At 36.3% G+C, this 26,768-nt stretch overlaps 4 protein-coding genes across 6 annotated transcripts; 2 read left to right on the top strand and 2 right to left on the bottom strand.

Annotated features, from left to right (window-relative positions):
* Positions 1-4,187, bottom strand: LOC113703260 (protein NONRESPONDING TO OXYLIPINS 2, mitochondrial). 2 transcript variants are annotated; one of them, XM_027224564.2, is made up of 3 exons: positions 3,969-4,187; positions 3,518-3,688; positions 1-191 (listed from the first exon to the last, which is right to left on the bottom strand). In XM_027224564.2, the coding sequence occupies exons 1-2, from the start codon at positions 4,121-4,123 to the stop codon at positions 3,538-3,540; spliced, it is 306 nt and encodes a 101-aa protein (XP_027080365.1). In that variant the 5' UTR covers positions 4,124-4,187; the 3' UTR covers positions 1-191; positions 3,518-3,537. The 2 variants fall into 2 exon arrangements, with proteins under 2 accessions (XP_027080365.1, XP_027080366.1); XM_027224565.2 differs by having other exon boundaries at positions 3,570-3,688.
* A 688-nt stretch (positions 4,188-4,875) lies between these two features.
* On the bottom strand, positions 4,876-8,200 carry LOC113703227 (uncharacterized). Of its 2 annotated transcripts, none has more exons than XM_027224525.2 (8): positions 8,086-8,200; positions 7,747-7,959; positions 6,847-6,907; positions 6,700-6,736; positions 6,247-6,324; positions 6,067-6,139; positions 5,245-5,284; positions 4,876-5,150 (listed from the first exon to the last, which is right to left on the bottom strand). In XM_027224525.2, exons 1-8 carry the CDS (start codon positions 8,125-8,127, stop codon positions 5,101-5,103), a joined length of 594 nt encoding a protein of 197 aa, XP_027080326.1. In that variant the 5' UTR covers positions 8,128-8,200; the 3' UTR covers positions 4,876-5,100. The 2 variants fall into 2 exon arrangements, with proteins under 2 accessions (XP_027080326.1, XP_027080327.1); XM_027224526.2 differs by having other exon boundaries at positions 7,747-7,956; positions 8,086-8,186.
* Positions 8,201-11,973: 3,773 nt separating this feature from the next.
* LOC113704395 (uncharacterized) lies at positions 11,974-13,121 on the top strand. Its single transcript, XM_027226285.2, has one exon. It carries the CDS (start codon positions 12,164-12,166, stop codon positions 12,857-12,859), a length of 696 nt encoding a protein of 231 aa, XP_027082086.2. The 5' UTR covers positions 11,974-12,163; the 3' UTR covers positions 12,860-13,121.
* A 9,946-nt stretch (positions 13,122-23,067) lies between these two features.
* LOC113704055 (ultraviolet-B receptor UVR8-like) lies at positions 23,068-25,843 on the top strand. Its single transcript, XM_027225693.2, has 5 exons — positions 23,068-23,462; positions 23,567-23,728; positions 23,898-23,933; positions 24,086-24,210; positions 24,277-25,843. The coding sequence occupies exons 1-5, from the start codon at positions 23,357-23,359 to the stop codon at positions 25,573-25,575; spliced, it is 1,728 nt and encodes a 575-aa protein (XP_027081494.2). The 5' UTR covers positions 23,068-23,356; the 3' UTR covers positions 25,576-25,843.
* Positions 25,844-26,768: the final 925 nt, after the last annotated feature.

Here is a 26,768-nt window from a genome sequence, read left to right as displayed (position 1 = left end):
TTGAGAATGTTCAGAAATAATCTGCCATAATCTATAAGTTACACCAACGTATGTATTATACAAAATTGTTTCAAAGAAACTGAAGTTAGAGATGAATGAGTATTCTTCCCAAGAAGTCATCACTTTGATGGTGCAAATCAGTCCTCCACCTTCAACATTTGTCTCTTATCGGGGAACGCAGAGACCCAATTCTGGAGATAAGGAGAAAATATGTAAGCAGACAGTGAGCCAATAAAATGAGGAACAACTTCTATTTCTCAAAGAAAAATCCAGCAATGCTTGCCTCCACAAACTTTTGCAAAATCAGTCGACTTGAAAACAAATGTAGATAAGAAGAACAGCAATTTAACATGTTTAATCATGAAAATAGTATTCCTGCTGGTAGACACCATAAAAAAAACTAGGCAGTATGGATGCTACTATCCCATAGCACATAAATGGACAGGCAGCTAGGGATGCAATTGCCTATCAGTGAATTGATTGCAATCCCAAACATGTATTGACATGGCAGTGGAGCATGATAGAACTCCATCGAGGTCAAAATGCCCATGAATATAAGCTTCTTGAATGTTGGATCACACAAATATCTATTTTTTTCTACCTTTAACGGTCAACACTTTAATCACGTGTTCTGCTGCCTCATCATATTACTCTAAATCAGCTCACACAAAACCCAAAAGCTTTATGCCAGGCCCCAATTCCTAGCTTGCATGAAGAAAATGGAGACAACCCAAAAATTGCAGTAAGATCCAATCATGTCACATCTCACAACTTAATTCATAGGTAGTAAGCGCCTTAGCAAATAATACTAGTCTTGGGCGAAACACTATAATTTCCCTCATACACTGTTCCAATATGAAGTAGATAAAGAAAAGTTTCTGCACTTCCTTACCATGCAGAAAAGTAGCAGCAGATGTCCACTACATTTAACATGTGCTTGAAGTAACAAGCAAGAATGATTACTTAACAAAGGAGAACATCAACATTGGCAGACCAGAGCAAGACAAGTTAATATTTTCCATTCCTGACAATCATCTAATGAAGAGCCTCCCTTGCTTTTCCATCTTTTGTTCATAATGGTGCATAGCAATCCTAGTGAAAATTTTCTCTTCCGTAGGATTACTTTCCCTTGCTTTTGAGGGGTAAAACATAGATATTACACTTCAAAATAAACTGTAACTTTCCCAATTTTAATCTGTAAGGGAACTCTCTTTGACGGAAAGCTTTATCCATGAGGAAGCAAATGAAAACCATTAGATCATAGTGCAAAAACACTCAACTCCTTAAGAATATACAGAACCGTGTGGTCATAGCCCTATATGCCCCATGTGAAACGAGGTGTTGGAGCAAAACATTATGTATTCTCTTTATCCATAGGCAGGCATTATCACTAAACAGGAAGTAACCCACAATTAAAATTATATGAGATGGCCAAATATTATGAAGAAGTGCAAGGCAAGCAACGAACTTCTCTGTCTGAATATTCCCGCAAAAAAACTTTTAAAGCAGCCAAAAATCCTTGTTGTGTGCAGTGAAGAGAAAGTAATTAGAAAATGCAGCAACTTCAGTAAAATGACAGCAACACTTATCACACCCTCAACAATATTGATGATACACAGCTCATTGTTGATATAAACCAAAAAAGGAGTTTGTTAGCCCCATTACCTTATTTTTCATGCAAATCTTGAGTTTTATCTCTATGGGTCAATATGACATATTCGTCTATGAGACAATGTAGTGGTAACAATGACCACTACATTCTCTCAGTAATAAACATGACCTAGCTCAGTTCTTCAACAAACATGCTATGAACAGTTCTCCAATTGTAGCCAAGTTTCCAGAATTGAAATTTTAACTGATGCAGGAGCATCTTAGTCATATAATTGTACGTTGTTCTAACGTAATCATTCAGTAGGGTTTTACTTGAATGCTGCCAAGTACTGTAAATACAATTGTTTAGTAAGTACCCATATGTTACACATGCGCTTCGTTGAGGGTCCTGCATCATTTGCCATTATTATGCAGTCCTAATGTGATTCATCAAGTCGTACAACTTGGTCATCAACGTGGTTATTCTAAAACCTTACATTGGTCATCAATTCCTACTACCTTTTTATTGTCATAGGTAGATTAGTCACTGGCTCTTTCAACATCAAGTTCCGTGCCTATAAATACCTGCTCATACGTTCTATAAGCTTTTAATCTCAGGATGGCTGCAATTTGTTCAAAGGCATAAGGAAAAGAACTTCAAACTGCACTCAATACTTGAAGTTTACAGCACGTATGTGCGCTATTTAAGAGATAGTAAAATAATAAACTTAATGACTAAGTTGAAAGAGTTGATGAGTCACCCTCCAGTTCTATAGGTATTCCTGTTGTCCACTGCAAAAATAACTTTCCTCATTTTATCACCCAGTTCTGTAGGTAGTAGAAGTTGATAAGTAAGAACTAGTAAAATAATAAACTTAATGACTAAGTTGTAGGAGTTGATAAGTTGTCCTCCAGTTCTATAGGTATTCCTATTGTGCACTGCAAAAATAACTTTCCTCATTTTATCACTTAAATATCCAATTCAGTTCTCTTGGGGAGTAATTATACCCAGAAGCTATTCTCCTACAAAACTATTATGCCTTCTCTTCACCAATCTAATATCTGATGTGCACTGTACTTTTACGTTAACTATTGTAAGGATTGCTGCATTTTGATCAAATCTAAGTCTCAATACCATAGACTGGAGGACAACTCAAACTATATAACTATGAAAAATTTCTTCCTCCTACCTTCACATATGTCCCAAGGAGTGTGGTTGCCTTGGGAAATTCCATATAGGCAGCAGCAGAGCAGCTTCTTATTACCAGATTATGGACTGTCCTTGAATAAATGTCTAATAACAAAATTGGTTAACAGGTGGACGTCATCTTGCATTGTTTCCATTTCTATTGCTCCTGGGATAACATAATCCAACCACTCCCCAAGCTTTTTGTGTTATTTATTTTTTTTGGGGGGGGGGGGGGGGTGGTGGGTGGGGAACCACCGGTGGTGAAAGAAAGTAGGAAATTCAGAAGACAACGCAATCATGCCATCGGAACTTGTCAAATAACAAGCATAACTGGTTGCAAATTCTCACTTATCTCCACCATGTCCTTTTGCGGGCACAAAGTTTTTTACTTGTAAAACAAATATGCCTCAAACCAGAACCACTTGTCTTTACCAGATACATTGCTTGTAATCAAATTCTTCAATTGTTGTTTTCGGCACTTAATCAAAAACCATAAATCATCCAACATAGTGTAGCTTATATGGAACAAATATGGTACATTTTGTGTAGCACCATATACAAAATGCCACTAACGTTTTACCATTACTAGACTGAAAAGCTGCCAGAACACGCATAGAAAGAACATGTATTAAAAATATTAAAAAAATGAAAAAATTTTGCAGAAAATGCGGAGAAAGATGAAAAGCTAACTATAAGCGCACAGAGATATGATCAATCCAGTTGATGGAGTTTGCTTACAGATACATTAGAAAATAGTATCAAACTCCTGGATTGGCACTGCAGAGCATACCCTGAGACAACGACCTGGAGCCCTTCGAGTCCAAACCAAGGCACGATGTCAGCCGAGCTGAAGATACTGCTGTGTGGAGTGGCAAGAGAGATTGGAGACAGCCCATTTGAGCTAACGGCCTGAAAATTCCCAAAAACTAAAGATTTAAAAAATTGAATCTTGATAGAGACAATCTTGAACCAAATAGCAAGTTTCATCCAGAGTAACAATTCAAAATCAAATCTTTGAAAATAAATAAGAACAACCACAGAAGAAAAATGGCTCAAATTCACATTAGACGGTCAAAAATCAAATCTTTATGGAAGATTTGGAAAAACCCATTTGAGAAAAATCATATTTTGAGGAAAGAAATGAATAGAAATAAGAGGGCTTTGTCTGTTTAGGGTTGAAGGGGATTGCCTTGAGAGTGTTGTTGTCGTGGGAGAAGAGCGTATAGGGATGCCAAATACTGAAGATGAAGGTGAAGTGGGTCTCCTGATTGATGAGGGCTGTGTCATGGTGGATTTGAAAAGGGAAAATGCTGGTCTTGAAAGGGTGCGACAGCGAGTTGCCATTGGAGAGGAAGCGATCAGTTTTTTAGCCGGGCACTTATGGGTTTAGGGTTTAGGGGTATTTGAAGCAGCAGAGTGAAACTGTGAGAGATTAGAATTAGGATTTGGGATTTTCACTGTTTTTTTCCAGTAAAAACACAAAAAAAAAGGTGTGGTTAAAAAAAAAAGAAAAGAAAAAAGTTGATTTCTCAAGAATATGACTTTGCTTTGGTTAAATAACCTTTTTCTCCTCAAATTTATTTCATCCTATTGACAACTTGATGAATCTATTTTAAATGCGAGACTATAATGACAGTATAGATCTCAGTAAATGTTACAAATGTTATAATCTTTCCTTTATCTGAAATGTATGCAGTCATTCATTAGGAGTAGGAATTTTTTTTTTGGTCCTCAAGTAGAAAAGTGTTAAAAGGAACCTAGCTGCATATTTGGAAGAAGTGAAGCTACTGCTGCCTTGCTCCTTTCCTGGTGGCAATTCAGTCGATTAAATGAGATTCTTACAGCCAATTTTCATCAACTCTATATCTTCCCTGTAACGTTGCAGAAGCAAAAGAATCTCCCTCCAAGAAATTGATAGTTCAGCACAGATGTACAACTGAGCTAACCAAGTATTTGGTTTAGCTGAGATCATTATCAAAAAGGGATATGTACTCTCCAATTACACAACGATTAGCAGGACGAAGGAAACAGAGCAAAAGAGCCTTGTGCGGATTTGGCATATTGGTATCAATAACAAAGGCAAATAAAACAGCATATCAAGAATAAGAATCTGTATCTAATTTTGCTTAATAAAACATAGATACAATGTTAAGAAGAATGCTATGTTGGAGTTCTATCTTGTAAACAATGCACACATCCAAAAACTCGAAAGCAAGGACACTTGTGCAAAGGCCGTCCTTTCCCAAGATCTGCAATGAAGAACTCTATCGGTCAAGAACTCCAGCTGCTTTAGTAAGCTGTCACTCGAAAAGTTATCATCATCATAGGAGGCGTAGTTTCCCAGTAACTGAATCTACAGTTGATCTACTTCCTGCAAAACAATAACAAGTAATTGACAAGACTAGACACGGATTTTCACAAATAAAGCTTGCAGGAATTCAAGGTATAATTGAACAGAAGCAAACCAGGCCCAATGGCAAGTACAGTCTTCGACCCAGAAGAGACCTGCATAAAGAAATAGGTCTGAGCATTGTATATGTTTCCAAAGAGTCTATTACTTGTAAGGAGAGCAAATAGTATGGTCCTGAATGCATTACTTTGAGTCCTAATTCAAGGCTAGACTAGTTCTGCACTCTATTAATCGGACTCTTTGTTTTGCCCTACCATACCCATGCTTAACTCTTCATTTTGCAATATAGTAGCCATGTCGGGTGGGACTCCATAACTCCAAAATTACTTTGACTCTTCGTTTACACAGAACTGAAGCTATCTGTTGCAGCTTATGACCAAATCTTGTACCGTGTTGCTTTATTCTTTACGTAGTGATTAATTCTTAGCAAATAGAGTTCATAATATGAGGTTTCATTCTCTGCTTTTTTAGCTAGAATGACTCACATCAAACAATATGCTTGTGTTCTATGTGGGCCTATAACTTCCCTCATCCCCACATAATATCTGAAAATACAAAATAAAAAAAGCAGCTTTTATAATTCAGAACCCGAAATAAAATTCACTGTGCAATTTGTATACACATTAGTTTCTACGTTGTTACTCCTTGTACATTGTGAGTTTCAAGAGATGAGTAAAGGATATGCAAGACAGCAAGCATTACCAGAATGATAGCAATAAAGAACAACGGCTAATCACGGTATTGAAAAGCATATATCAATTCATCCTAATCATCATCTCCTTAGTTGGTTAGTTCAACAGTTTGCACTTTAGGTTGTCCATTGCACTATATTTCCAGCTGGATACAAACAAATATTTCAATAAGTCGAAGTGGATACCTGGGTCCGTCCTGCATCAGCCACAACAAAAGTTGGAAGACCAATGGACTCAGCTGCTTCCTTCAGCTTATTCCTGATAAAAACCCAAAAATTACCGAAGCAATAACTATTGTGCCAGCAAAGATGTTCCTTGAATACATCTAAGTGAAGAAAAAGAACAAGTTCAGATCACCTGCTTACATTTCTTGCAGATTCTTGCAGGTAACAACTATTTTGGCTTGACCACAGAGTTCCCATTGTCTCAACAGAGACCGGTGGCTGCTTTCAATACTCATGTAGTCAACAGAAATGCAGTATATGTAAATTTCATGGGATAATCTGATGAATTATATAACATCTTGCCATAATCCAAAACTCTTCTGGCAAAGTGACAACATTCTCTAATACCTATTCAATGCATTAAATGTGGATTGGATGTTCCTTTATGCCAGCACAGATAAGAAACATAATAACACTTTTGTGAACAAACGTAGGTGAGCATGTTAATATGCATGTACAAAGAGATTGTCTAGGTGCTATATTAATAAGTTATTTCAGGAAATATCTGTAATAAAAGGAAAACCTTTTAATCTTTGATAAAACATACAAAATTGCAGCAAATTGGACACTTTAAAATGGTGATTATAAACATACCTTTGAACGAGTTCTGAGTAAATGCCAGTTGCAGCATCTGCAGGTACATCAATCAATGAAATGAGCAATGAAGCAATAGCAATAAAATAGCAAAATGGAAAGAGGAAACCCTGAAAACGTATCAAACCAAGAATACTAAAATCTTACGAGCACATTGAGATGCAATTTTTCCTTGCCCCATCTTCAGGTCTTGTCTAACTACCAAAACCTGCAAATCAACATGCCCATTTTCAAACTAAGATGGCCTACAAAAAATATTCAGATTGCCTCTGTAACAAAGATGAATCAATACCTCACCATCTCTATTTTATGAGATTATGTAGTTTGCAGCAACCCACAACCAAGACAAACCTTTCCTAAATGACTAAACCCCATTTGCTCAATAACTAAAGAAGGGCAGTTGAAAAGGAATCCATCAAACAGGAAGACTCTATTGAATAGCCATCCCATAAAAGAATGGTACACTTCTATATTGTAGAAAGTTCCAATCCAATAAAGGAGACGTAATCCCTCAAAATACTCATTGTCAGCAAATAACAATCGAATTTAGCAGAGAGTAATAGAGACTCAGATATAGACAAAATCAAACATAAGCTTATATCCAAAAGCATTCAAATTAAGCATATTTCTACATGGTATAACAGTCAATAGCAACTCAATAGATGACAAAATAGTGATTACAACCAGTGGTCTATTTGCATGTTCCACAACCAAAAATTTTCTCAATGGAATACTGCACAATTCTCTCAAACCAAGGTTCTACACTACTGCCTCTCCTTCCAATTTGTTTATATGACTAGCATGTATTAGTATCCACTGCTATTCAGTTTCAAGATTACATGAGGGATTAAAGCAACCAACAAGAACTGCATCACAGTTTCCATAGGATACCTTCATCCTAAAAGCCAAAAGAAGCTAAAAATTTACTAGTAACTCGGTATTTCAAATGAAACAATAAAAATCAGAAAGTACCAAAATGCTATCAACTTTTTAAAATAGGACAAAGCATGCAATAAAAAGGACTTAAAAAATGCAGTGAAAAGTCACCATTTTTAGCTCTTCATCAGCAGCATCAGCTAATGATGTCAATCTTTGATTTTTGCTGGGTAACAAATTTCTCCTTTTAGTAGCACTAGTAGAAGCTTTATTGGGCTTGGACAAATCCAAGAACAACCCAAAAATAAAGCCAATTATCAACCCTGGAATGAAGTTTTCTGGCTTGAAACTTACTCCCAACCATTCTTTCTTCTCTTCTTTCTGCTGAATTATCATTAAAACATCAGAAAAGCTTAGTAATTAAATGAATAAAAAAAACAACCAAGAAACAAAATAATGACATGGGATTTTTTTTGCTTTTTCTGTTTTCTTTCTTGAATGTAATATGACCTTTTTTGATGGCTGGGAAGTGTTTCTATAAGAACCCAGCATTGGGTTTTTAGCTGTTGCAAACTTTCTGTTCTGATACGGTGGGCGACAGAAAAGAGATGGTTGGCTGCATTTATATTTGCAGAGCGAAGCAAGGTACGACGTCGTTATAATTGGAGTATTGACTGCATTTGATCTTTCACCCTCACGGGCCTTCAAACGTTTTAGGTGGAAATGTCAAGACAAGAACAAAGTCAATGGAATTAAGACGGGCAGCCCAATCCAGCAGCTCAACAGCCCACCGAGCAAGGTCCAAAAGACTATTTTACAAACCTCCCTAGAGATTTTTGACAATTTCAAACAGTACCCCTCAAGTTTTAATAATTACACGTACCTCGCGTATATAAAAGAAGATACTGACCATCCCCACATCACAATTAAAGTCTAAACTGAAAAATTTTTCCAAAAAGAAATATTGAAAAAAAAGAACTCAAAGTTAGATTTTAATTCGTCTTTAATTAATTCCTACAAACCAACGACCCCCCAATAATGGACATTCTAAATGTCAATTTCATTTTTATTTGCTAGATGTCAAATTTATTGGAACAACTATTTTGGTAGCTGGTCTCAATAATACGTAGCCAATAAATACAACTATGTATATGTGGATTGAATCCTTATTGGGAGAGGGTTTGGATTTGAACTTCAGAGTTTGACCAGTGAATGAGTTTTGGGCATTAAGCGGTGCCCTATTGCTTGTAGATTGAAAAAATAAATAAATTTTGAGAGGGTTGGGAAACTTGACCAGATAACAACATTTGGCCAATGCTGGGAGATTGGAAATTTTTTGTATACTAGTAGACTTATATATTTTTAAACAATATATAATGATCAATTTGTGTACAATATATTTGAGATAAATTTCATAAGGGCAATGACTTGAAACTTTGTTAGAGTGGTAAAAAGTTTAGAGTGGTAAGATAATATAAATTTCAAGAGATTCCAAATTTAAGGGTTTGCAGATCCAAGAAATTACAATAGACCTTACAAAAAATTTCCTCATGCGCCAGAAAATGTTTCCACTTTTTCTCTTTTTTTTTTTAAAAAAAAAAAAAAAAAATTCAAGCAAAAACTCTTCGGATTTTGTCCCTCCATTTATTTGATTGATGATATACATGTCCATGTAGCAATTCATAGCACATAGAAATCAATTATTAGCCTTCAACTAAATTATGGGAATACGAACCAGTCATATGACTCTTCATGGAACCTCTTAGATTTCTGCTCTTTTGAGGTCCCAACCAATTGTTCTCTTTATTGGAACTCTAAAGGTATAGTTCATTATTTATAGCTCTGAGATAACACTACTGTCCCAGAATTCAAATAGACAGATGTAACGATACATGAACTTTTCTCCTCCATAAATATGATCTTTTGCAGCTTCAATTGATGTCATAACCTCAAAACTTTCCACAATGCCATCAGGTTCAAAGAAGAGGAGAGCTGCCAAGAGAAAGAAGGAGGAAGAGCTCCAAAAAATCTTGGTTTCAAGGGTTGCAACGATATCTGAAGGTAATATCAAGTAATTATTCTTGTTCTTTTCTTTTCTTCTTAAATGAACCATTTCAGCTACATTACCCTTTTGAATATTGTGCAGTATTCAGTCTATAAGGTTATGTAAACATGACATTCTGATTGACTGTATTTTGTTATAGATGCGATTGATAAAAGCAACTCCTCAAAAGATGCTAATCTAGGAGATCATCCAGTCGTAGCAGCAAGCACTATTGTTGATTCGACGGAACCAGAAGGTAAATCTGTAAATGATGATGGCGAAGCTATTTCAGATGAACAAAATGTGCTGCCCGCAGTCGGTACAAAGACTTCTTCTTCAATTGTTCTAGATTTGAAGGAGGAAGAAACTTTGCATGAAGTGATATCACCACTGTATAAACAAGGCTACCTGGTTGCTAATGACGATGATCCCATGATCTATCATGCAGCCGAAGGTGAAAATTGTGCGAAGGAATCCGAACTTGGCTTGACATCCAACCAGGATTCTGCAAACGTTTTCCCTAAGAATTCATCTGAAGATGCAGTTCATGATGTTGATGCTCCAGTTGACATTTTGCATGAATCAGTAGAAAAAGGAAATGGAGATACTTATGTTGAAATGAATGATGATGCACCTTTCGATTCACAGACAACAGCGATATCAAGGTCTGATAAAGGAAGCCCAGTTCAGGAAAAAGGTGATGCAACTTTGACTGATCATATGGCTTCTGAAGCCAGGGAGGATAGTCTTTGGCAAGATGATGGGGCATTACAGGCTTCTCACAATCGCCTGGTAAGTGATCATAATTCATAAATAATACAGAATTTATTAGACATAGAAGGTGATGTGATTAACGAAACATATGAGATTCATTCAAGCATTGTGATTCTTCCAGTTTGTTTTCCATGAACAGGTTGGGATTCTTTCTCACAAAGAAATTGCTGTTGAGGATAAAAATATTGGGCATGACAGGAAGACTTTGGCTGTTTCGGAACAGGATGACATTTTAAAGAATGCTATTGAAGAAGTATTGGATACAACAAATAAATTAAGGGAACTTCTGATAAAATTACTTCATGGCCTTGATACTATTCAGCCTATGGAAGTTGCATAATGGAGTCAGTTGTCTCATTTACTATTGTTTGGTTCAGTAAAGCTGAGTGGAATTTTTTTTGTCATCCTTAAATATATTAGTAAGAAGATTGGAATCATTTCTTTGATGGATTTGATTACGGAATTATCAAGAAGTCTATGGATTTCTTTTTCCAATTATATCATGTCTTCAGTAACTATGTTGTTTATTTTTGTTCCTTTTCTTTTTTCTGTTTGATTCTTTTCTGAAGCCATTGCAAGTCTGCCAGACAAGAAAATACATTTTGCAGAATCGAATTTCGGGTGGACGAGTCTTGCTGCAAAAAAAATTAGAGAACGTAGAAACGGGTGCCGTAATTTAGAAGTAATCGGAATCTTTCACTTTTCGTCTGAAGAAGTGAAGCACTAATTAGTGGTTAAAGATAATTTTTAGGCCTAAATGGCTTTAAAAGAAAAATTATCCACAGCCATTTTGCGTATGGTGCAATCCATCTGATATATTATGATTGCTAAATAATTGACGATTTTTTTTGGGAATGTAATTGAGTTTTAGTTGAAGATTAGGGAGGGACTCAAACTCCTAATTCGCATCCATTATTTATATTTGCTGTCATTAGAGTGGAATTATCTTATTGCTTATCAAAAAAAAAAAAAAAAACTCAATTTGCATCCTTTTTACCAAACCTAACCTCTCAATTTGCATCCTTTTTTAAGTTTTGGAAGTCATATTGTATAGGCATATCCATACATGTTATGTGTTGCACATCTCCTCCTACCCTTTCATATTCTAAGTATGAGTAATGTCCAAGTCGATTAGTATTAACTATTTTGCTACGTTTCATTGAAAAATGACCAGAGTCTCTGTTCAAGGAATCTTTGTGAAATCTAAGGAATCAAATCTAGACATCCCATAATTTGTATTTGATATACACTTTTTTGTTAACAGAAACTGTTATTAATGGTTAACTCAATAATCAACAAGACTGATGATCACCTCGTCTCGTTTCGATTATTATTTTTAGAATTTTTTGTTAAAAAAAAATTACTGTATCAATTTGATATATATAAGGTAAAAAATATGTTCACAAAAAATATAAAAATTATTATTCGTAAAATAAATTACAGTACAAATAACTTGGCAAATTAAGTAGCATGGAGAAGTTGGATAACATCTGACGTGCCTTGAGGGCAACCATTGGAGGGGTGACCAAGTCAAGTCAAGATTTTCCATTTCTTCACCTTACACAATCCCCTCACGTGTCCCTCAAAACTGTCCAAAGAATCCCATCCACAATATTCCTCCCTCTACAAAACAACGCCACTTCCTTTCACATTATTTCTAGCAGCATATGATCCTTTTATCCTATCCTATGACAAAATAAAAAAACATCTTCCCCTCCAAAGAAAGACCTAACTGCAAATAACTACCTTTCTATACCTATTTCCCCGCATATGGAATCCATTGCATCCAGTTCATCCCCTCCTCACGACCAGCAGCACCACCGTTTGGAGCCGACGCAACCGCTCGCCGAGCGCATTATCCGAGCCCTTCGCCACCGCCTCCGCCTCCTCCACAGGTTTGATTCCTCCTTCTTTGTGTTAGGCGCCACAGGAAATGTTTACACTGTCAACTTATCTGACACCCCATCATGCACCTGCCCTGATCGCACCGTCCCTTGCAAGCACATTCTCTTCGTGTTTATACGCGTTCTAGGCGTCCCCCTCGATGATTCCTGTCTCTGGAGGAGGAGTCTGAGGCCGTGCCAGCTCAACCGCCTTCTCACTTCGCCTACGTTGACGGATGCCTTAGCCGGGGCTACCGTTCGAGAGATGTTCCACCAGCTGTTTTTTCAGGCTGGGCCGAGTACTTCAGGCGGCCCTCGTGTTGACATGGAAGATGGCACGGCTTGTCCGATATGTCTTGAGGAACTGGGGAAAGGAGAGAAAATCGTAGCTTGTGGGACCTGCAGAAATCCAATTCATGAAGAATGTTTAATGGCGTGGAAGAAAAGCAGCAGAAGAAGATCAACCAGCTGTGTACTTTGTCGCGCTAGGTGGAGAAATACGGCTGATCAAGACAAGTACTTGAACTTATCAGCATATATTAGTGAGGATGACATGGTTGAAGATGAAGGCCATTGCAGCTAGCAACTCTTCAGGCCTTCAAGCATCCTCTGTGGGGATGTTAGATAGAGCTGAAGGAGTGGAAATTAGGGAAAGAAGACTATAACTGTATATACATGCCAAACAAAACAAAACAAAACAAATTTGGAAAAGAAAAGAAAGAAAAAGTTGATTGTTTAAGAGTCAATTTTGTTGGAAACGGAATTAATATTCCAACTCTCGTGCTCTTCGAATTATGGTTTTCTCGCAAGCATAAAATTAAAAGTTTTAGGGCCTTGTATGTGTATGTGTATGTGTGTGTCTCTATATATATATATATATATATATATATATATATATTTATATATACCATTGCTTAGGGCTTTCAATATATAGTTTGCATCTTGTATTTATGAATTTTAATTAATTAACATGTAGACCGCCTTTTATCTATATTTCCATCAATTAAAGTAGTACTTGTAAGTCTTCTCTTCTTGAAAAGAATTTCGTGCTTGAAAGGAAGGGAGGGATCATTCGATCGATTGCATTTTGGTCTAGATTGGAAGTACTATAAAATTTCTTGAAAGCAACGGCATCTATAGTAATATGTCAAAATCAACAATAACTTATCGTGTCATTTCCGCTAGAAAACTTTCATAAATTAATTTGGTTTCATATTCCCTCTCTAGCCAATAACCTGAAACATCCTTAGTTTGATTTATCATGCATATCATCTAAATTTAAAGGGAAAAAAATCTTTTTTTTTTTTTTAAGTCTCTTACATTTTCAATCTGTACTTTTTTTTTAAGTCCCCCATGCTTAAAATTCAACTTTATGATCCTTTGTTCTTAACAAACGTTGTATTTTGATGTTTAAAAGTTTGTGGCACATAATAAATAAATAATGCATGCCAAGTGCCCTACGATAATGCGACAGAACATGAAGAGTTATCACCATCCACCGGATAGCAACACGCAAGCATGCACCACGTAATAATATGTGTCAAAATCTAATGGACTAAGCAAATCAAATCTTAACACATCGACCCGACAAACGGCATTTTGATTTGTGCCTGATCAATTAAAAGTCTCATGAGGATAAGAAGAAATTGATTGATCATCATGTTTTTGGAGTTTCTTATCAGGATAATGAGAACAAATGATGGGCCTGATCAAGTGAATTCTCCAATAATATAGCAGCTGTCTTTGGATTCTTCAAACTTCATCGTTGCCTCTCTTCCTTTTTAATTGATTTCAGTTCATACCAGCACAATACGATCTCACGGTTAAGTATTTCTGGCAGAAAAAAAACGAGTTTCTGGCTCAATTTGAAGGATAAAAGGCAACGTATGGGAAACTTTTAATGCTCTAAGTCTTTTTGATGTATAAATTTTGTTATTCTTTTGCTGATAACGAATGCAGTATTCATTTCTGTTGTTGTTGTTGTTGTTGAACTTCAAGGAGGTCTTAACTTGTGCTCATATTTTGGTCTCCAATCAATTGATGGATTTTGAGCAGGAAGTTGTACAAGTTACACTTTCATGAAGCATTTTTGGTATTCTACGTATGGGTTTTAGATGTCAATTTTCAAAAATTTACATGACTATGAAATTCAACAAAGGTGGATATGTATTCAAAGATTCAGGGGTAAGAACCATAGGGCAATTGAAAAAAAAAGGAGAGACAATTAATCATCTAAATTAATCTTCATAAACATCATCGATAATGAATTTCTATAATATTCATGTGATATCATCAAAAATTTTTTTTTTTTTTTTTGCTTCTATAGGTAGAAATTCAATCATTTGACTAAACGAACATTTTTTTTATGCCGCCTCGAGTTCGAAACCTTTCACTTACACTATTTACTTATATTTATTGTCTCGTCATATATATAAAATTTAACTTTGCACGTACATATTTTTAGTCCTCTAGACATATTTGTTCGACTTTTGATCCTTAGTTTTTTCCATTTACCAAAGATTCAAAGTGTCTCTTAAACCACAAAAATGGGTTTCATACTACTAGCAGAAATATACCGTGCTTGCGCACGGTGAAGAATTAATGTAATGCCCACAATGAGCATCACAGAGCATGAATTTAATAAAGTACTATAATTGGTATTTGCGGTATGATGTGAATAAAGTATGCAGTGCAGGGGAGATTAATTAGAAAGGAGATGATTAAGGTAGAATATAACAAAATTATTTGGCGCACGTTTAGTGTAACAGTTTTTTTTTTAAAATTGCAAGCAATTAAAGTGAACTGATAACTGCTTGTAGGCCAAAAAATTGGTGTAATTAATAGAATTAAAGAATATTTATGCACAATTAATATATTAACACAAATGTAGCTGATTGCAATTTCATCAACGCACGAATTATGTTAAAACAAATGTACAATATTTTGACTGGCCATGAATTTTCTTAACGTATTCTTTTGTTTGATAGTTTCCTGGTTTACGACACAATATATTTCAATTGTACCATAGTCATAATTATCACACTGTTCTTAATAAAGGTACGAGTTTAAAGATAAAATTGGTATTTTGGCTTTGTGAAAAAGCCTCATAAAGGTGCATATGATATGAGAATAATGAAGCGGTGACAGTCGAGGTTGTAAATTTATTTAAAGTTTTTTACAAGGAACAAGCACGGTCCTGGATACAAGAAACGACAATAAAAGCTGGCATTCATATGTTTACTGAACATATAAGGAGGACAACGTTTTTCGCAGAATAAATGTAAGACAAGTTATCTAAGTTCTACCGGTTGGTGAATCAGAGAAGATGCAGAACTTATTGTACCAAGGAAACAGTTTTTCCACTCCACGTTTGTCGAAGATTAGAACAGTATAGCAGAACTGTGTTTCAGGGACAAATAGTAAAGCGTCGCCAAATTGTAATCGATGCTCAAACTTAAACGTGTTCCAATTAGTTGTAAATTGTCTCCGACGCATTCCAAGAGAGACTGTCTTGTTTCCAGTTCTTAGGGTGATCAGAGGAATTTTGTCACCATGTATGAAGAAGGATACAAATTTGGGGACTTTCTGTTGGTCAGCGAAAAAAAAAAGCATTATTGGGAAAGAAAGTAATGAATGAAAAAATAAAGCAGGAGATAACCGAGGCTCACAAAATTATGCTGGTTTTGCTGAGTGAAGATCTCATAGAATGATAGACCATCAGCGATGTCTTGAACGAAATCTGGTTTCATTGCGGATGCTACTCTCTGACAATGCATTTTGTGTTCCGTGTTTCATTAAAAAAGGTAAGTGTACAAAGCTGGCAAATAAAAGAAGAACAATGCTAAAATCTGGAACTGTCTAAGCACGAGTAAAACTAACTTTTCAGGATAACATGCTCCAGAGTATCTAACAGATTAGGTAGTGGCTGAGTCCAAGGTAAGTAGCCATGCGTTTTTGTTGCTGAGTAATGGAGCACGTCGAACAACAAGTTGCCGGAATGTCGAAGGAACATTGTGTCATTTTCACGGATGATATTATTCTCGCAGAAAGCTTGCCATCCTTCTCCAAACCAAGAGTCTGAAATGCTGATTGTCCATGTTCTATACCCTTCTCGAATAGTTATCATACATTGGTGGTGTTTGCTTAGAAGCAGCATAAACTCAGCAGGGAATATCTAATAATATTGAAAACAGTTTGGTTATCATTAAAGAATTTACATTGCATGAGAAAGACTAAATTAGATGGAAGCAAAAGAACCAGCTTATAACTGTCACTCCTAAAGAAGAAACAGCATTCCATGTTGCCAGTAATATTTGGTGGAAGACTGGAGGATCCAAAACTTTCAGAGAACTCCATGCTTGTTTGTTAGAACTGTAATAGGCTGTTGAGACTGTAGATTTGAGTAGGTTGTTCTTGTCATATATATATATATATATATATAGGACTCATAATAAGAACAGGTAGCATTAATTGGTCTGTGAGAGTAGCTGTTAACCAGTGAATTTATTTACAGTGGTTGAACGAATAGCTATAGGATATGTAATGAATGCAGCAAGGCAGTCTTGGGAAGGTTCAATGTGGTTTGATGTTTGGAGCTAACAGTTAATTCATGGTACATTATTTGAGAAGAAATGAACTGAAAAATGAAAAGCTCTGATAAATATATTGACTGGTGAAACGTTCTGTTGTTGCCAATCAATGCTACTCTGAAACAGCATGAATGGTACGGGATGATGTGCAAACATTATAGCGTCTATGGTACTGTAAAAGTAAGTTGAAAAAAGTCATGTAGATTAACAGGTAAAGCTTAAAAGTGTGTAGAAATACACAGTTCAGCTGTTATGAATGCTTCAGAGCATTTCAAAGGCACAGCAGTAGCATCACAGTGCTAAAAAAAATGTTTAGACCTGGTTGGCTTAACCACAAAAAAGGGACATAGCAGGGAATGCAGTAAAAAACAATACAGCCTGTTTGGAAAGGGAACTATTCTAAGCTTGTCTGGTTTTTTTGCTGGGGCTGGCCTGAAGAGATTCAGAATTGAATTGTCCCCTATCATCAGACTCGTCAAATTTTTTAAGAAGGCAAACTTTAGCTTTGGAAGAAGACGTTCCACCTGTTGAAAGGAATAACCATACTTGACTAAGTAAGCTGGCTCTTGCATAGAAAAACAAATATGTCTATAGTGCAGATTAAATGTAACAGCACTTCTTATTTATAAAGTTATTCATTCACATGTAAAACAAAGATGATTAAGTAGAGGTTATAACCTGATGAAGGACAAGTGAAGGTCTGTTCACTGGAGTCTGTAACAGAAATGCGTTCATGAGAAGCTTCTTTATAGTATATCAGTGTGAAACGCTGCTTTGCATCAGCCAAGGGAACTTGCACAGGCCTAATGTACGCAAGGAACTTTTTTGTTTTCAGGTCCTCGTGCAGAGTTTCAAGCGGTAACACCATATTCTGTAATGTACAAAACAAAAGAATATATATATATATATATATATATATATATACATTTATATGCATATGTAGTGGTGCGGCATGGTAAGAGAAAACCTGAAAATAATGGTCCATTGCTTCTTTTGCTGTGAACGTGAGCAGTTTCTCAGCTAAATCACCAAACAGTGTGGCTGTGACAGTTCCAGTGTCATCAGAGAGGTCAACATCAAATTTGTACCTGTTAAATATGCAAGCTTTATATAAGGAACAACAGAGGAAAAGAAATGATAATAGAGTGAGCAATAACAGCAGAAAGATAAGTAACAAATAAGCAAATCATGAGCAGACCTTGGTTCAACCTTGTGCTTTTGTTTACAAGTATTGCACATGAACAAGACACCATAATCCGCAGACGTGGAACGGAAGCATTTTTCACACCCCATGTACCAAAATTTTTGAAAGATGTGTTCAAATGAGATAGATGCTTTCACCCACACATTCTAAGAATAAAGTCAGCATATAAATTAGCCAAACTATTTGCAGGTTGAAACCGACTGATCATGTTGCAATCAAGACAGTACCTTGTGTTTCGAGCTGATATTTGATATATCAGTAATTTTTTGATCTGCTTGGCAAGAGATATCAGGATTGTATCGATTGTATGTTCTCTTTTCAACAATGTCTGCAAGGTACTTGGCATTTCTACTTGCCCTGTATGTAGGATAGAAAAAGAGTCAGCCAGACAGGGAGAATCTCATTTTTTTTTATTATGCACCTGAGAGTGAAAATTACAAGAGGGAAACTAACTCTGAAGTATCCCTGATTCTAAAAAAACAGAGAACTTATGAAGTTTATAGGCAACAAGTATTGAAAGTATAAGGGCAGAACCAGTTCTTGAGTTCCCTTGCTTCCTGGACAGGTGGATTTACAAGGATTGCTGAATCAAACCAAGTAGAAAGAGCTACTCCTATGAAAAAGAAAAAGGTGAGCAACACTATGATTTGGAAAAAGGCACAGATAGAAAGAGGTTAGACGGCCAAAACATGTAAGCGGCAATTGTTATACGTACCATTATAATTTTGAACTTTTAGCCTTCTGCCAATTAGAACAGGATAGGTCTGAATGTCCGAAATAATCTTGGAGCCTTCATTGTTGATAAAAGCATTCCACAAAGATAGCATAAGGGTCTGCAACCTGACATGTTTGAAAAGAGCAAGTGCATAATATTTTTCTTAGAAAAGGCTGCAATCTGTAGCAGCAGATAGTCACTGTATAAAAAACAAAGGCTTCTTACTCTTCATTAGCAATGACAATTTTCTGGACCCGTGCTTCCTTTGAATTAATCATGACTGTTTTTTCATCCATCGCAGCAATAACAATTCCTATAATATCTATTGAGAAGAACTTTAAAAATAAGGCTAACATCATATAATAATGAAGGTGATCAGTTATGGTTGAAAAGAAAAACACGCACCAACAGAAACGTCCTTGCGATCCATGTACTGTGCCAAGTCCCTAAAGTTGGTATATGTAAACTTTGCAGCCATAACATCCTCATCGTCTACAATTTCTTCAATACTTGTTCGGCAGGTGATTATCCACTGCTTTGCTAGATCGGTGGTTCTGAAGGTATCAGGGATCCTTTTCACCTGAGCATTGGAAATAAGGTACTTTTTGTAAACCTCTATTCTGGGGCTCACTATAGCAATATCAGCATTGAAGATGATGCCTTCAACCTTCGATCCCTGAGGAAGAATCAGTATGATGGGGGACAAATTAGTAGTGCAATTGCAGATAGGATTTTGAGGATAGTTGCTAAGAATAGAAGTTAAATAGCAGTAAGTACCTCTGAATCAATAAAGATAAATTTCTGTTTCCTAGTTGGTGTGCTAATTGATGAGGTAACTTGCTGTTTTTCCTGGACAGTGATCTTTGCTGTCCACTTCTCCATCCCGACCTCAACATCATTGATAGCTAATATAGTGCACATCCTATACATATTAGCAATAATAACAGTAAATAAGCAAGAACTTTCTGCTTGGAAGGCAAAAGGAAACTGTAAGCTGTGTTTCAGCAGAGGCAATGTTTCAGCAGGAAAGTCGACAAAAAGGAACAGAGGCAACCCAAAAAACTAGGTACAATCGAAAGCAAAAAGTGAAGCCAAAACAATAAGAGACAACAATGGAATGAAAATGAAAATGAAAACGATAGAACAAATACAAGCGTAAAGCAACTAAGAATGCAAGATGAATAATAGTAGCACAGTCAGGCAGAATAAAGCAGTAAGCATGCTGAGTAGAAAAATATGGGGGAAAATTAAGCAGAAAGATATGTGGGGAGGGGGAATAAGGCAAAGGGAAGAAGGGCAAAGACTATTACAAGAATAGGGATACCGAAATCGGAGCAACACTTACAGCAGATGCAACAGGGAACAACAGCAAAACAGCAAGAAAGCTGACCGAAGAAAGGCGCACAAGAAACAGAGGGAAGGGAAAGCGCGACGAAGAAGAAGCGGAAGCAATGCACAAAACGAAGTAAAAAAAGTAGGAAAGCAGGTTGAAATGAAAGGGGAAGAAATTAAAATGATTACCTTGCTGCTCTTGCATGCATGAGAACCCGGGAAAGCATGTCTAAAGACGTGCAAATTGTACATGGAGACGCCCAAAATTAATGGATTGTAGGCTGCGTATGCTCAGAGGCGAATCCGCCGACCAATAGAAGAGAAAGGGAAGGCGTCTGGTCATAATGGCTCGATAATAAATTTTCTATTTTTTTTAGTCGACTAATCTAGCATTAGTATTAGCAGCATAATAACAAGTGTTGTTATTATTATGATGAATAATAACTGAATAACAGCATAGATAACACATGAATATGAATAATTCAATTACAATATAGATAAGACAGATAATACAAGGAAATAAAATGAATGGAGAGGCGAAAAAACAAGTAAAAGTATCATGCAATAGATAGGATATGATTAATAATAATTTCATTACAATTTAGATAAGATAGTTCAAATGAGAAAATATACAAAAGGGAAATGGAAAAAGGAAAATTTAATGAAAAAGTTATAATGCAAAAGCGGAAAAAAGACAGTGAGGTAGTAATAAGAATAGAATAAGCAAGATTAAATACGGGATAAAGGAAAAATAATTTTGTAAAGAATGGACTAAATGTTTATTTTAAAGGAGGAGAGAAAAAAAGCAGCATGGGTAGTATAAAAAAAGAAGCAAATACTGGAAAGTGAAATAATATATAAAACGAAGAGAATAAAATTAATATATCTAAAAAAGATTTAGACTAAATAGAAGATAGGTATATAATATATATATAATAATAATAACAACGTATAATATAAAAAAAACAAAGAAGAAGTGGAAAAAAAAAAGCATGAGTATTAAAAAGAAGGAAATAATGGTTAGTGACCAATTTGAGTTGAGGTGGAAAAAAAAAATAAAGAAGGAAATAATGGATAGTGACCAACTTGAGCTGAGTTGGAAAAAAAAAATAGAGAAGAGAAAAGATAGGTGGTGCATGAATGACAGAGAAGCAAAAAGAAACAACCCATATTTGCATTGGGGTCTGCAGGAGCACGTGATTTGCACTGGAGTAGAGGACGAAAGACCACCAACAATCCAAACAGCATTCCCACTTTATATAAAGTTCTTTATATACAATACTTCCAAAGTTAAAAAAATAGGTTTCAAAGTTAATCATGGTGATACTTTATAATTTGGTTATGTTTAATTGCGATGACTTAACGAGCATAGTTGGCATGATTCTATGCATTGTGTGATTAATTGCTTTATGTTAATCATGGAGGTTCCACGACAAGATCAAGACAGCAGACCAGGTCATAGTTTAACATGGACTTATAGTAGCATTTATTCATTGCTATCTCTACACAAGTTGATCAACTGGTAACAACGATTACTTTCTCGTAAAAGATCGTGTGACTCATGGTGATGATTCATGATGGTGATTGGAGTCGAATCCATCCAAATATATATATATATATATATATATATATATATATTTTACAAAATGAAAAAAATTTATTCATTGCCTACTAGCAGATGGTTTGCAAGATTCCAACTTCAAATGTCACATCCACCATATCGGCTATAGGAGGTTTTACTTGGATTAGATATCACACGCGGCACTGCCCTGAGAGTCTGAGACTGCTTTCTTCTAAATCAACCAGTCCAAGTGAGTTATCCACTGCAGAAGTTTTCTATTGGAATGTTGGTTTGAGAGATCAAATTATGTGGCTTACTACAATTATAGGTTGAGCAGGGGATGAAATCTCAGTAGTATCTGACGCCATCGCCGCCCTTCACCTGTCACTACCAAACGCTGGCCAACAGCAAGGTGGAACGCTGGATCAGCCATTCTTCTCCAAGTTTAAACTTAGCTTCTGCCTTTTGATTTCCACATTTGTGTGCCTCCTTTGAAGAAATCAGATTTTGAATCCATTATTGAATTTGTTTGGCTTGTGTGAAGTTGGAGTAGTTATGTTTGGACAAATAATAATGTATTACATTATTTTCTACTTTTATAGTGTCTTAATTTACCTCAGATTTGGATTTGAATTGTTTTACGAGAGACTTGATTTTTTGATTGTATAATTGGTCTTGAACGAAGTTGGAGCATATAATTCGAGCTAAGTTTCCTGTTATGTCTGGATTTCAACCCGATTCACTAATTCATTACTGACCTAATTGCCACTCCTAGTTCAAGGTGGCTTAGTCCTCCTTGATTCCTCTAGATCTACTCCTCCTTTGATAGTGTAAAAGTTGGAATAGGTTAATATTATTGTCAACCAAAAAAGAAAAAAAAAACTTAATCTTTACTAAAAAAAATCGGTAAAAAATAAAAAAAACCCCTGTGATAAGCCTAATACACAGAAAAATCCCCTTATAGTTTTAAAATATACAATACAACATCTCATGCTTTGAACTAAATTATAAAGGTGACGGAATCCGTTAAACTTAACGAAAATGATTTATTGGAACCTAAAAAAAAATTTTTATGCCTAATTTTTATCAAATATACCTATTCTACCCCTTAACCCTCAATTCTCTCTGCTTAGAGAATAAAACAAATGATTTTTTTGAGCTGTCTTTTGCTTAATTATATCAGTGCATTTTGATCATTTCGTCCATTTCCGTTAAGTTTATCTGTAAAAGTTGCTTCTCCATATATGATTTGTAAATAAAAACACACAATTATATGACACTCCTAATCCATTTATTCAACAGGGTTGTTTAGAACTGAGAAATTTTCTACTAATAGACCAATGGCAAATGTAAAGGTTTATTAAAGGATATGGCAAATTGTCGAGTGCCACATCCCATCAGTGTTCTAGCAACTTTTCAAAGAACTTTGCCCAACTCAAAATGCAAACCGAGAAGTCTTGTCGGTCTAACGATAGATAAAATAGATGATCACTTGACACCTGCAGCCTGCAGGGGTATATAGAAATCGAATTTGGTAGAAAAGATACAAAGTAACACCTGCAGTCTTTGCAACGTCAAGTCCACCTCTGTTTTTTACTACTACTATTTTATCTTCTCTCAGAAGCAACCGGACGACTACTATTGACTTTGAATCCTGAATTCTATCTTTTGAGCTGAACATGGATAAACCCACAACCTCCAACTTCCTAGACTCGGGCAGCAACAACATGGCTCACAAAGTCATTGCAATTGCCACTGGTGAATCTCACACTCTGGCTCTCACCGGTAATTCGAAATTAATTGACATGTGTTTCTGTAATCTTGTTGAATTTTTGGATATAACTCAGTAGTGCAGTTTTTGTAATGCATCTTTTTTCTTGGTGAAACAGGGGATGGAAATGTGTATTCTTGGGGCAGAGGAACCTTCGGTCGTCTGGGCTCAGGTTCAGAATCTGACCTACTTTTGCCGACCAGAATCAGATTCTTTGAAGAAAACAAGCTTAAAATTGTTGGGATTGCCGCTGGGGCTTATCATAATCTTGCGCTTGCAGGTTCTTTTATTTTCAAGATTGATTATACAAGCTTTATTATTTATCTTCGGTTGCTTTGCTTTATTTCCTATTAGATGATTTGTTCATAAAGAAATTTTGGGTATGCCAATTATTTTACTACTATATTTTAACTTGAATTATGATTGAATTTATGATATGGCGGTGGCAGATGATGGATCAGTCTGGGGCTGGGGACATAATGTATGTATCCTTTTGCAGTTATTTTTGCCTGTAACCTGTTTGATTTAGTGATCAAGATTGAATATTGAAATTTCAGTTCATTTCTTTTTGTGGGTTTGCCATTTTTTTTTTCTTTTTTGGTGGTGGAAATCTGGTCTATCCTTGACTCTTTCATGGATGGCCAAATTGGTAGCCATGAAGAGAATTCTTCATTGCCTTGCTTGTTAGAAGGGTTTCTCGGATTGGGATCACCGAATTTGGTAACAGATGATTTGGAGACTGTGACGAAGACGCCCTTTAAGGTATTGAATAGCTTGCATTTCTGGGTCATCTTGGGGTTTTTCTGGGTTTTGACATTGAATTTTTAGGTCTCTTCTGTCAAAGCTGGAGGAATGATGTCTCTAGCAATTGATGATCTTGGTGGTCTCTGGATATGGGGCAACTGCCCTCATCCTCAGCAAAGCATGTCACCCCAGGGGGAATTCTCTCTTGTTAGCTGTTCTGCCCCAATTCCCCTCTGGAGTCTTCATGGTCAGACTGTGGTTAAAGTGGCATGTGGGAATGAGCATGTTGTAGCGTTAGTGAGTGCTGAAGAAACTTATAATGGCAATGACCTTTTATGCTATTCCTGGGGTTCTAATAGCCATGGCCAGTTAGGCTTGGGAGATAAAGAGAGCAGGTTATACCCTGAAGTTATTCAAACATTTAATTTGGAATCTCCATGGGAAGTGTATGAGGTAGCATGCGGTGCTTTCCATACAGCAGTTCTGACTAACAAAAAGGAACCAAGTGACACATTAGAGAGCTTTTGCTGGACTTTTGGCCTTGGGGACAATGGGCAGCTTGGTCATGGAACAACAAAAAGTGTCCTATCCCCTGAACCTGTGTTGGAGTTGCCACAAAACACATTCCTTATATCTGTTGATTGTGGGTTATTTCACACCAGTGTTGTTTCATCAGCTGGAGACGTTTGGTCTTGGGGAATGGAAAAGGGGCTTGGTCTGTGCCCTGATGCTAGTTTCACGGGAACCGATTCCGGAGATGCTATTTCTCCCCTGTTGATTACATCCAGTAGCCTCTATGGGCCTAGAAATCCTGAACCTGTTCAAGTTGCTTGTGGTGCAGCCCACACTGTTCTTGTTGGAGATAAAGGCTATAAGCTCTGGTCTTGGGGAAGGGGACGAAGTGGAGTCCTTGGAAATGGTAAATCAGATGATTATTTTGCTCCTACCCTTGTATTGTGGCCACCGCTGGTAGAGGACTTCAGGAAAGAGGTATCAGGAAATGGTGGTGGTGGTATGAAAAATGAAGCAAAGAATCCTGAAGCAATTGCAGAGACGGAGAAGATGTTGTCTGCCGCAATGGAGGAGATGAAGCTCCTTGCTTCCAAACTTTCCGTAATGGAAAGGTATGCAAGCATACTTCATGGTTCAGTCTTTGGGAAGGCTTTTGAAGAGCAAGATATCCCAATGTCGCTGCAGAGATCAGGTACATTTGACATTGCTAAAGAGTGGGAGAACATGTTGGAGTCATTGAATCATGGCAACCTTGTCCGACTGGAGAAGTTTTACCGTAACATGCTTGCAGGCGTTAAAGACAAGCTGATGAAGAGGAGGATACAGGAATTAATTAAAGAATGCCGCAATTCAACAAGTAATGGAAACTAAAGGAAAGGAAGTAATAGCATGGTCATGAAGATTTGAACTTTGTTACGAATTTGTGCAGGATGGAGTGCTAAATTAAAGTTTTTCTTTGATCAGGAAGCTTGTATACCTATGATATTTTATTTTTTTTTTGTAAAATTTAGTTTGGAATAATTTTGTATTTATGGTTAATAATACGAATATCAATGGTCCTGGGATAGTTACTTTTGAACGATTGATTACTGGTCCTATATTGGATCTTGTCAAAGGATGGGAATCAGTTTCTTCTGAATATGTTAGAACACATGATCTGGAGATGCTTGGCATATTCAGTTTTATATATCAGTTCCTGCATATAAGATAGCGCTTTGGAAGACATTTTTCATTCATCAGGCCATTCCCTGCTTAAAAATGTGCATGCTTTACCGTGTCCAAACACATGACGAAGTGGCAGACAGAAGACATCACGGAGTGACTGCAACCTATCTTTGCCATCTTGTAGAGAAGGAGTGTGATATAATTACAGCCCAGGTAGATATAGTCGCTAAATAGAACAAGGCCGTAGATAGCTGCAACCTCAAATTTTGAAACCATAGAATGATCCAAGGCGCACTGTACAAAGAGAAAGTTGTAATCCTCGAAAGTTTTGTTGTTTTTTGGAATAAAAGGTCAAAGGACTTTTAACTGATCTTTACTCGAAGTTGCTTTTCAAATTATCTCTAGGATTTAGATTGAGAATAATTCCAGCAACGGGTTGACTAAAACCCTGTAGTGTGACTTGAACAATTCATTGGTCATTTGTAGATTCACCCTTCCATCATATTTCCTCATGACCAACAATGATGAATAATGTAACAGAAGTAAATTACACTAAGATAGATGTGCAGGATTCTGCCCCAGAAAGCAGTTACCTCCCTGTGAAATAGAAACGGAGAGCTCCTTGAGTTGCTAGCTTAAGAATTTTTCTGGCTTTGTTTGGATTGCATTTTTTTGGATTTTCTGTAGAAAAATTACTGTAACGATTTGATATATATGAGATAAAACAGTGATTGGAAAATGTGTTCACGGAAAACGTAGCAATTTTTCAAAAAATTGCTTTCAAACAAAGCCATTCTATAAGCTGCTTGTAGAATCAATCCTTACTTTTTCCTTTCTATAATCTGCTGTTTAATCAACTGTATAAGAACATTGCTTCCTTTTAGGCACCCGGTAACTAA

The sequence above is a fragment of the Coffea arabica genome, chromosome 8e, assembly GCF_036785885.1.
Source record: "Coffea arabica cultivar ET-39 chromosome 8e, Coffea Arabica ET-39 HiFi, whole genome shotgun sequence".
Lineage (NCBI taxonomy): Eukaryota > Viridiplantae > Streptophyta > Magnoliopsida > Gentianales > Rubiaceae > Coffea > Coffea arabica.
This window is presented reverse-complemented; position numbering and strand designations above follow the sequence as displayed.

Coding starts and splice junctions, on each gene's coding strand:
- LOC113703260 (XM_027224564.2), bottom strand. CDS start 4,123: ATGGCAACTCGCTGTCGCACCCTTTCAAGACCAGCATTTTCCCTTTTC. Junction 3,689..3,968: donor ACGACAACAACACTCTCAAG/GCAATCCCCTTC, acceptor GGGAATTTTCAG/GCCGTTAGCTCAAATGGGCT.
- LOC113703227 (XM_027224525.2), bottom strand. CDS start 8,127: ATGCTGGGTTCTTATAGAAACACTTCCCAGCCATCAAAAAAG. Junction 6,908..7,746: donor CTGATGAAGAGCTAAAAATG/GTGACTTTTCAC, acceptor GTTGATTTGCAG/GTTTTGGTAGTTAGACAAGA. Junction 6,325..6,699: donor TACTCAGAACTCGTTCAAAG/GTATGTTTATAA, acceptor TATTGAAAGCAG/CCACCGGTCTCTGTTGAGAC.
- LOC113704395 (XM_027226285.2), top strand. CDS start 12,164: ATGGAATCCATTGCATCCAGTTCATCCCCTCCTCACGACCAGCAGCAC.
- LOC113704055 (XM_027225693.2), top strand. CDS start 23,357: ATGGATAAACCCACAACCTCCAACTTCCTAGACTCGGGCAGCAACAAC. Junction 23,729..23,897: donor TCATAATCTTGCGCTTGCAG/GTTCTTTTATTT, acceptor TGGCGGTGGCAG/ATGATGGATCAGTCTGGGGC. Junction 24,211..24,276: donor TGACGAAGACGCCCTTTAAG/GTATTGAATAGC, acceptor TTGAATTTTTAG/GTCTCTTCTGTCAAAGCTGG.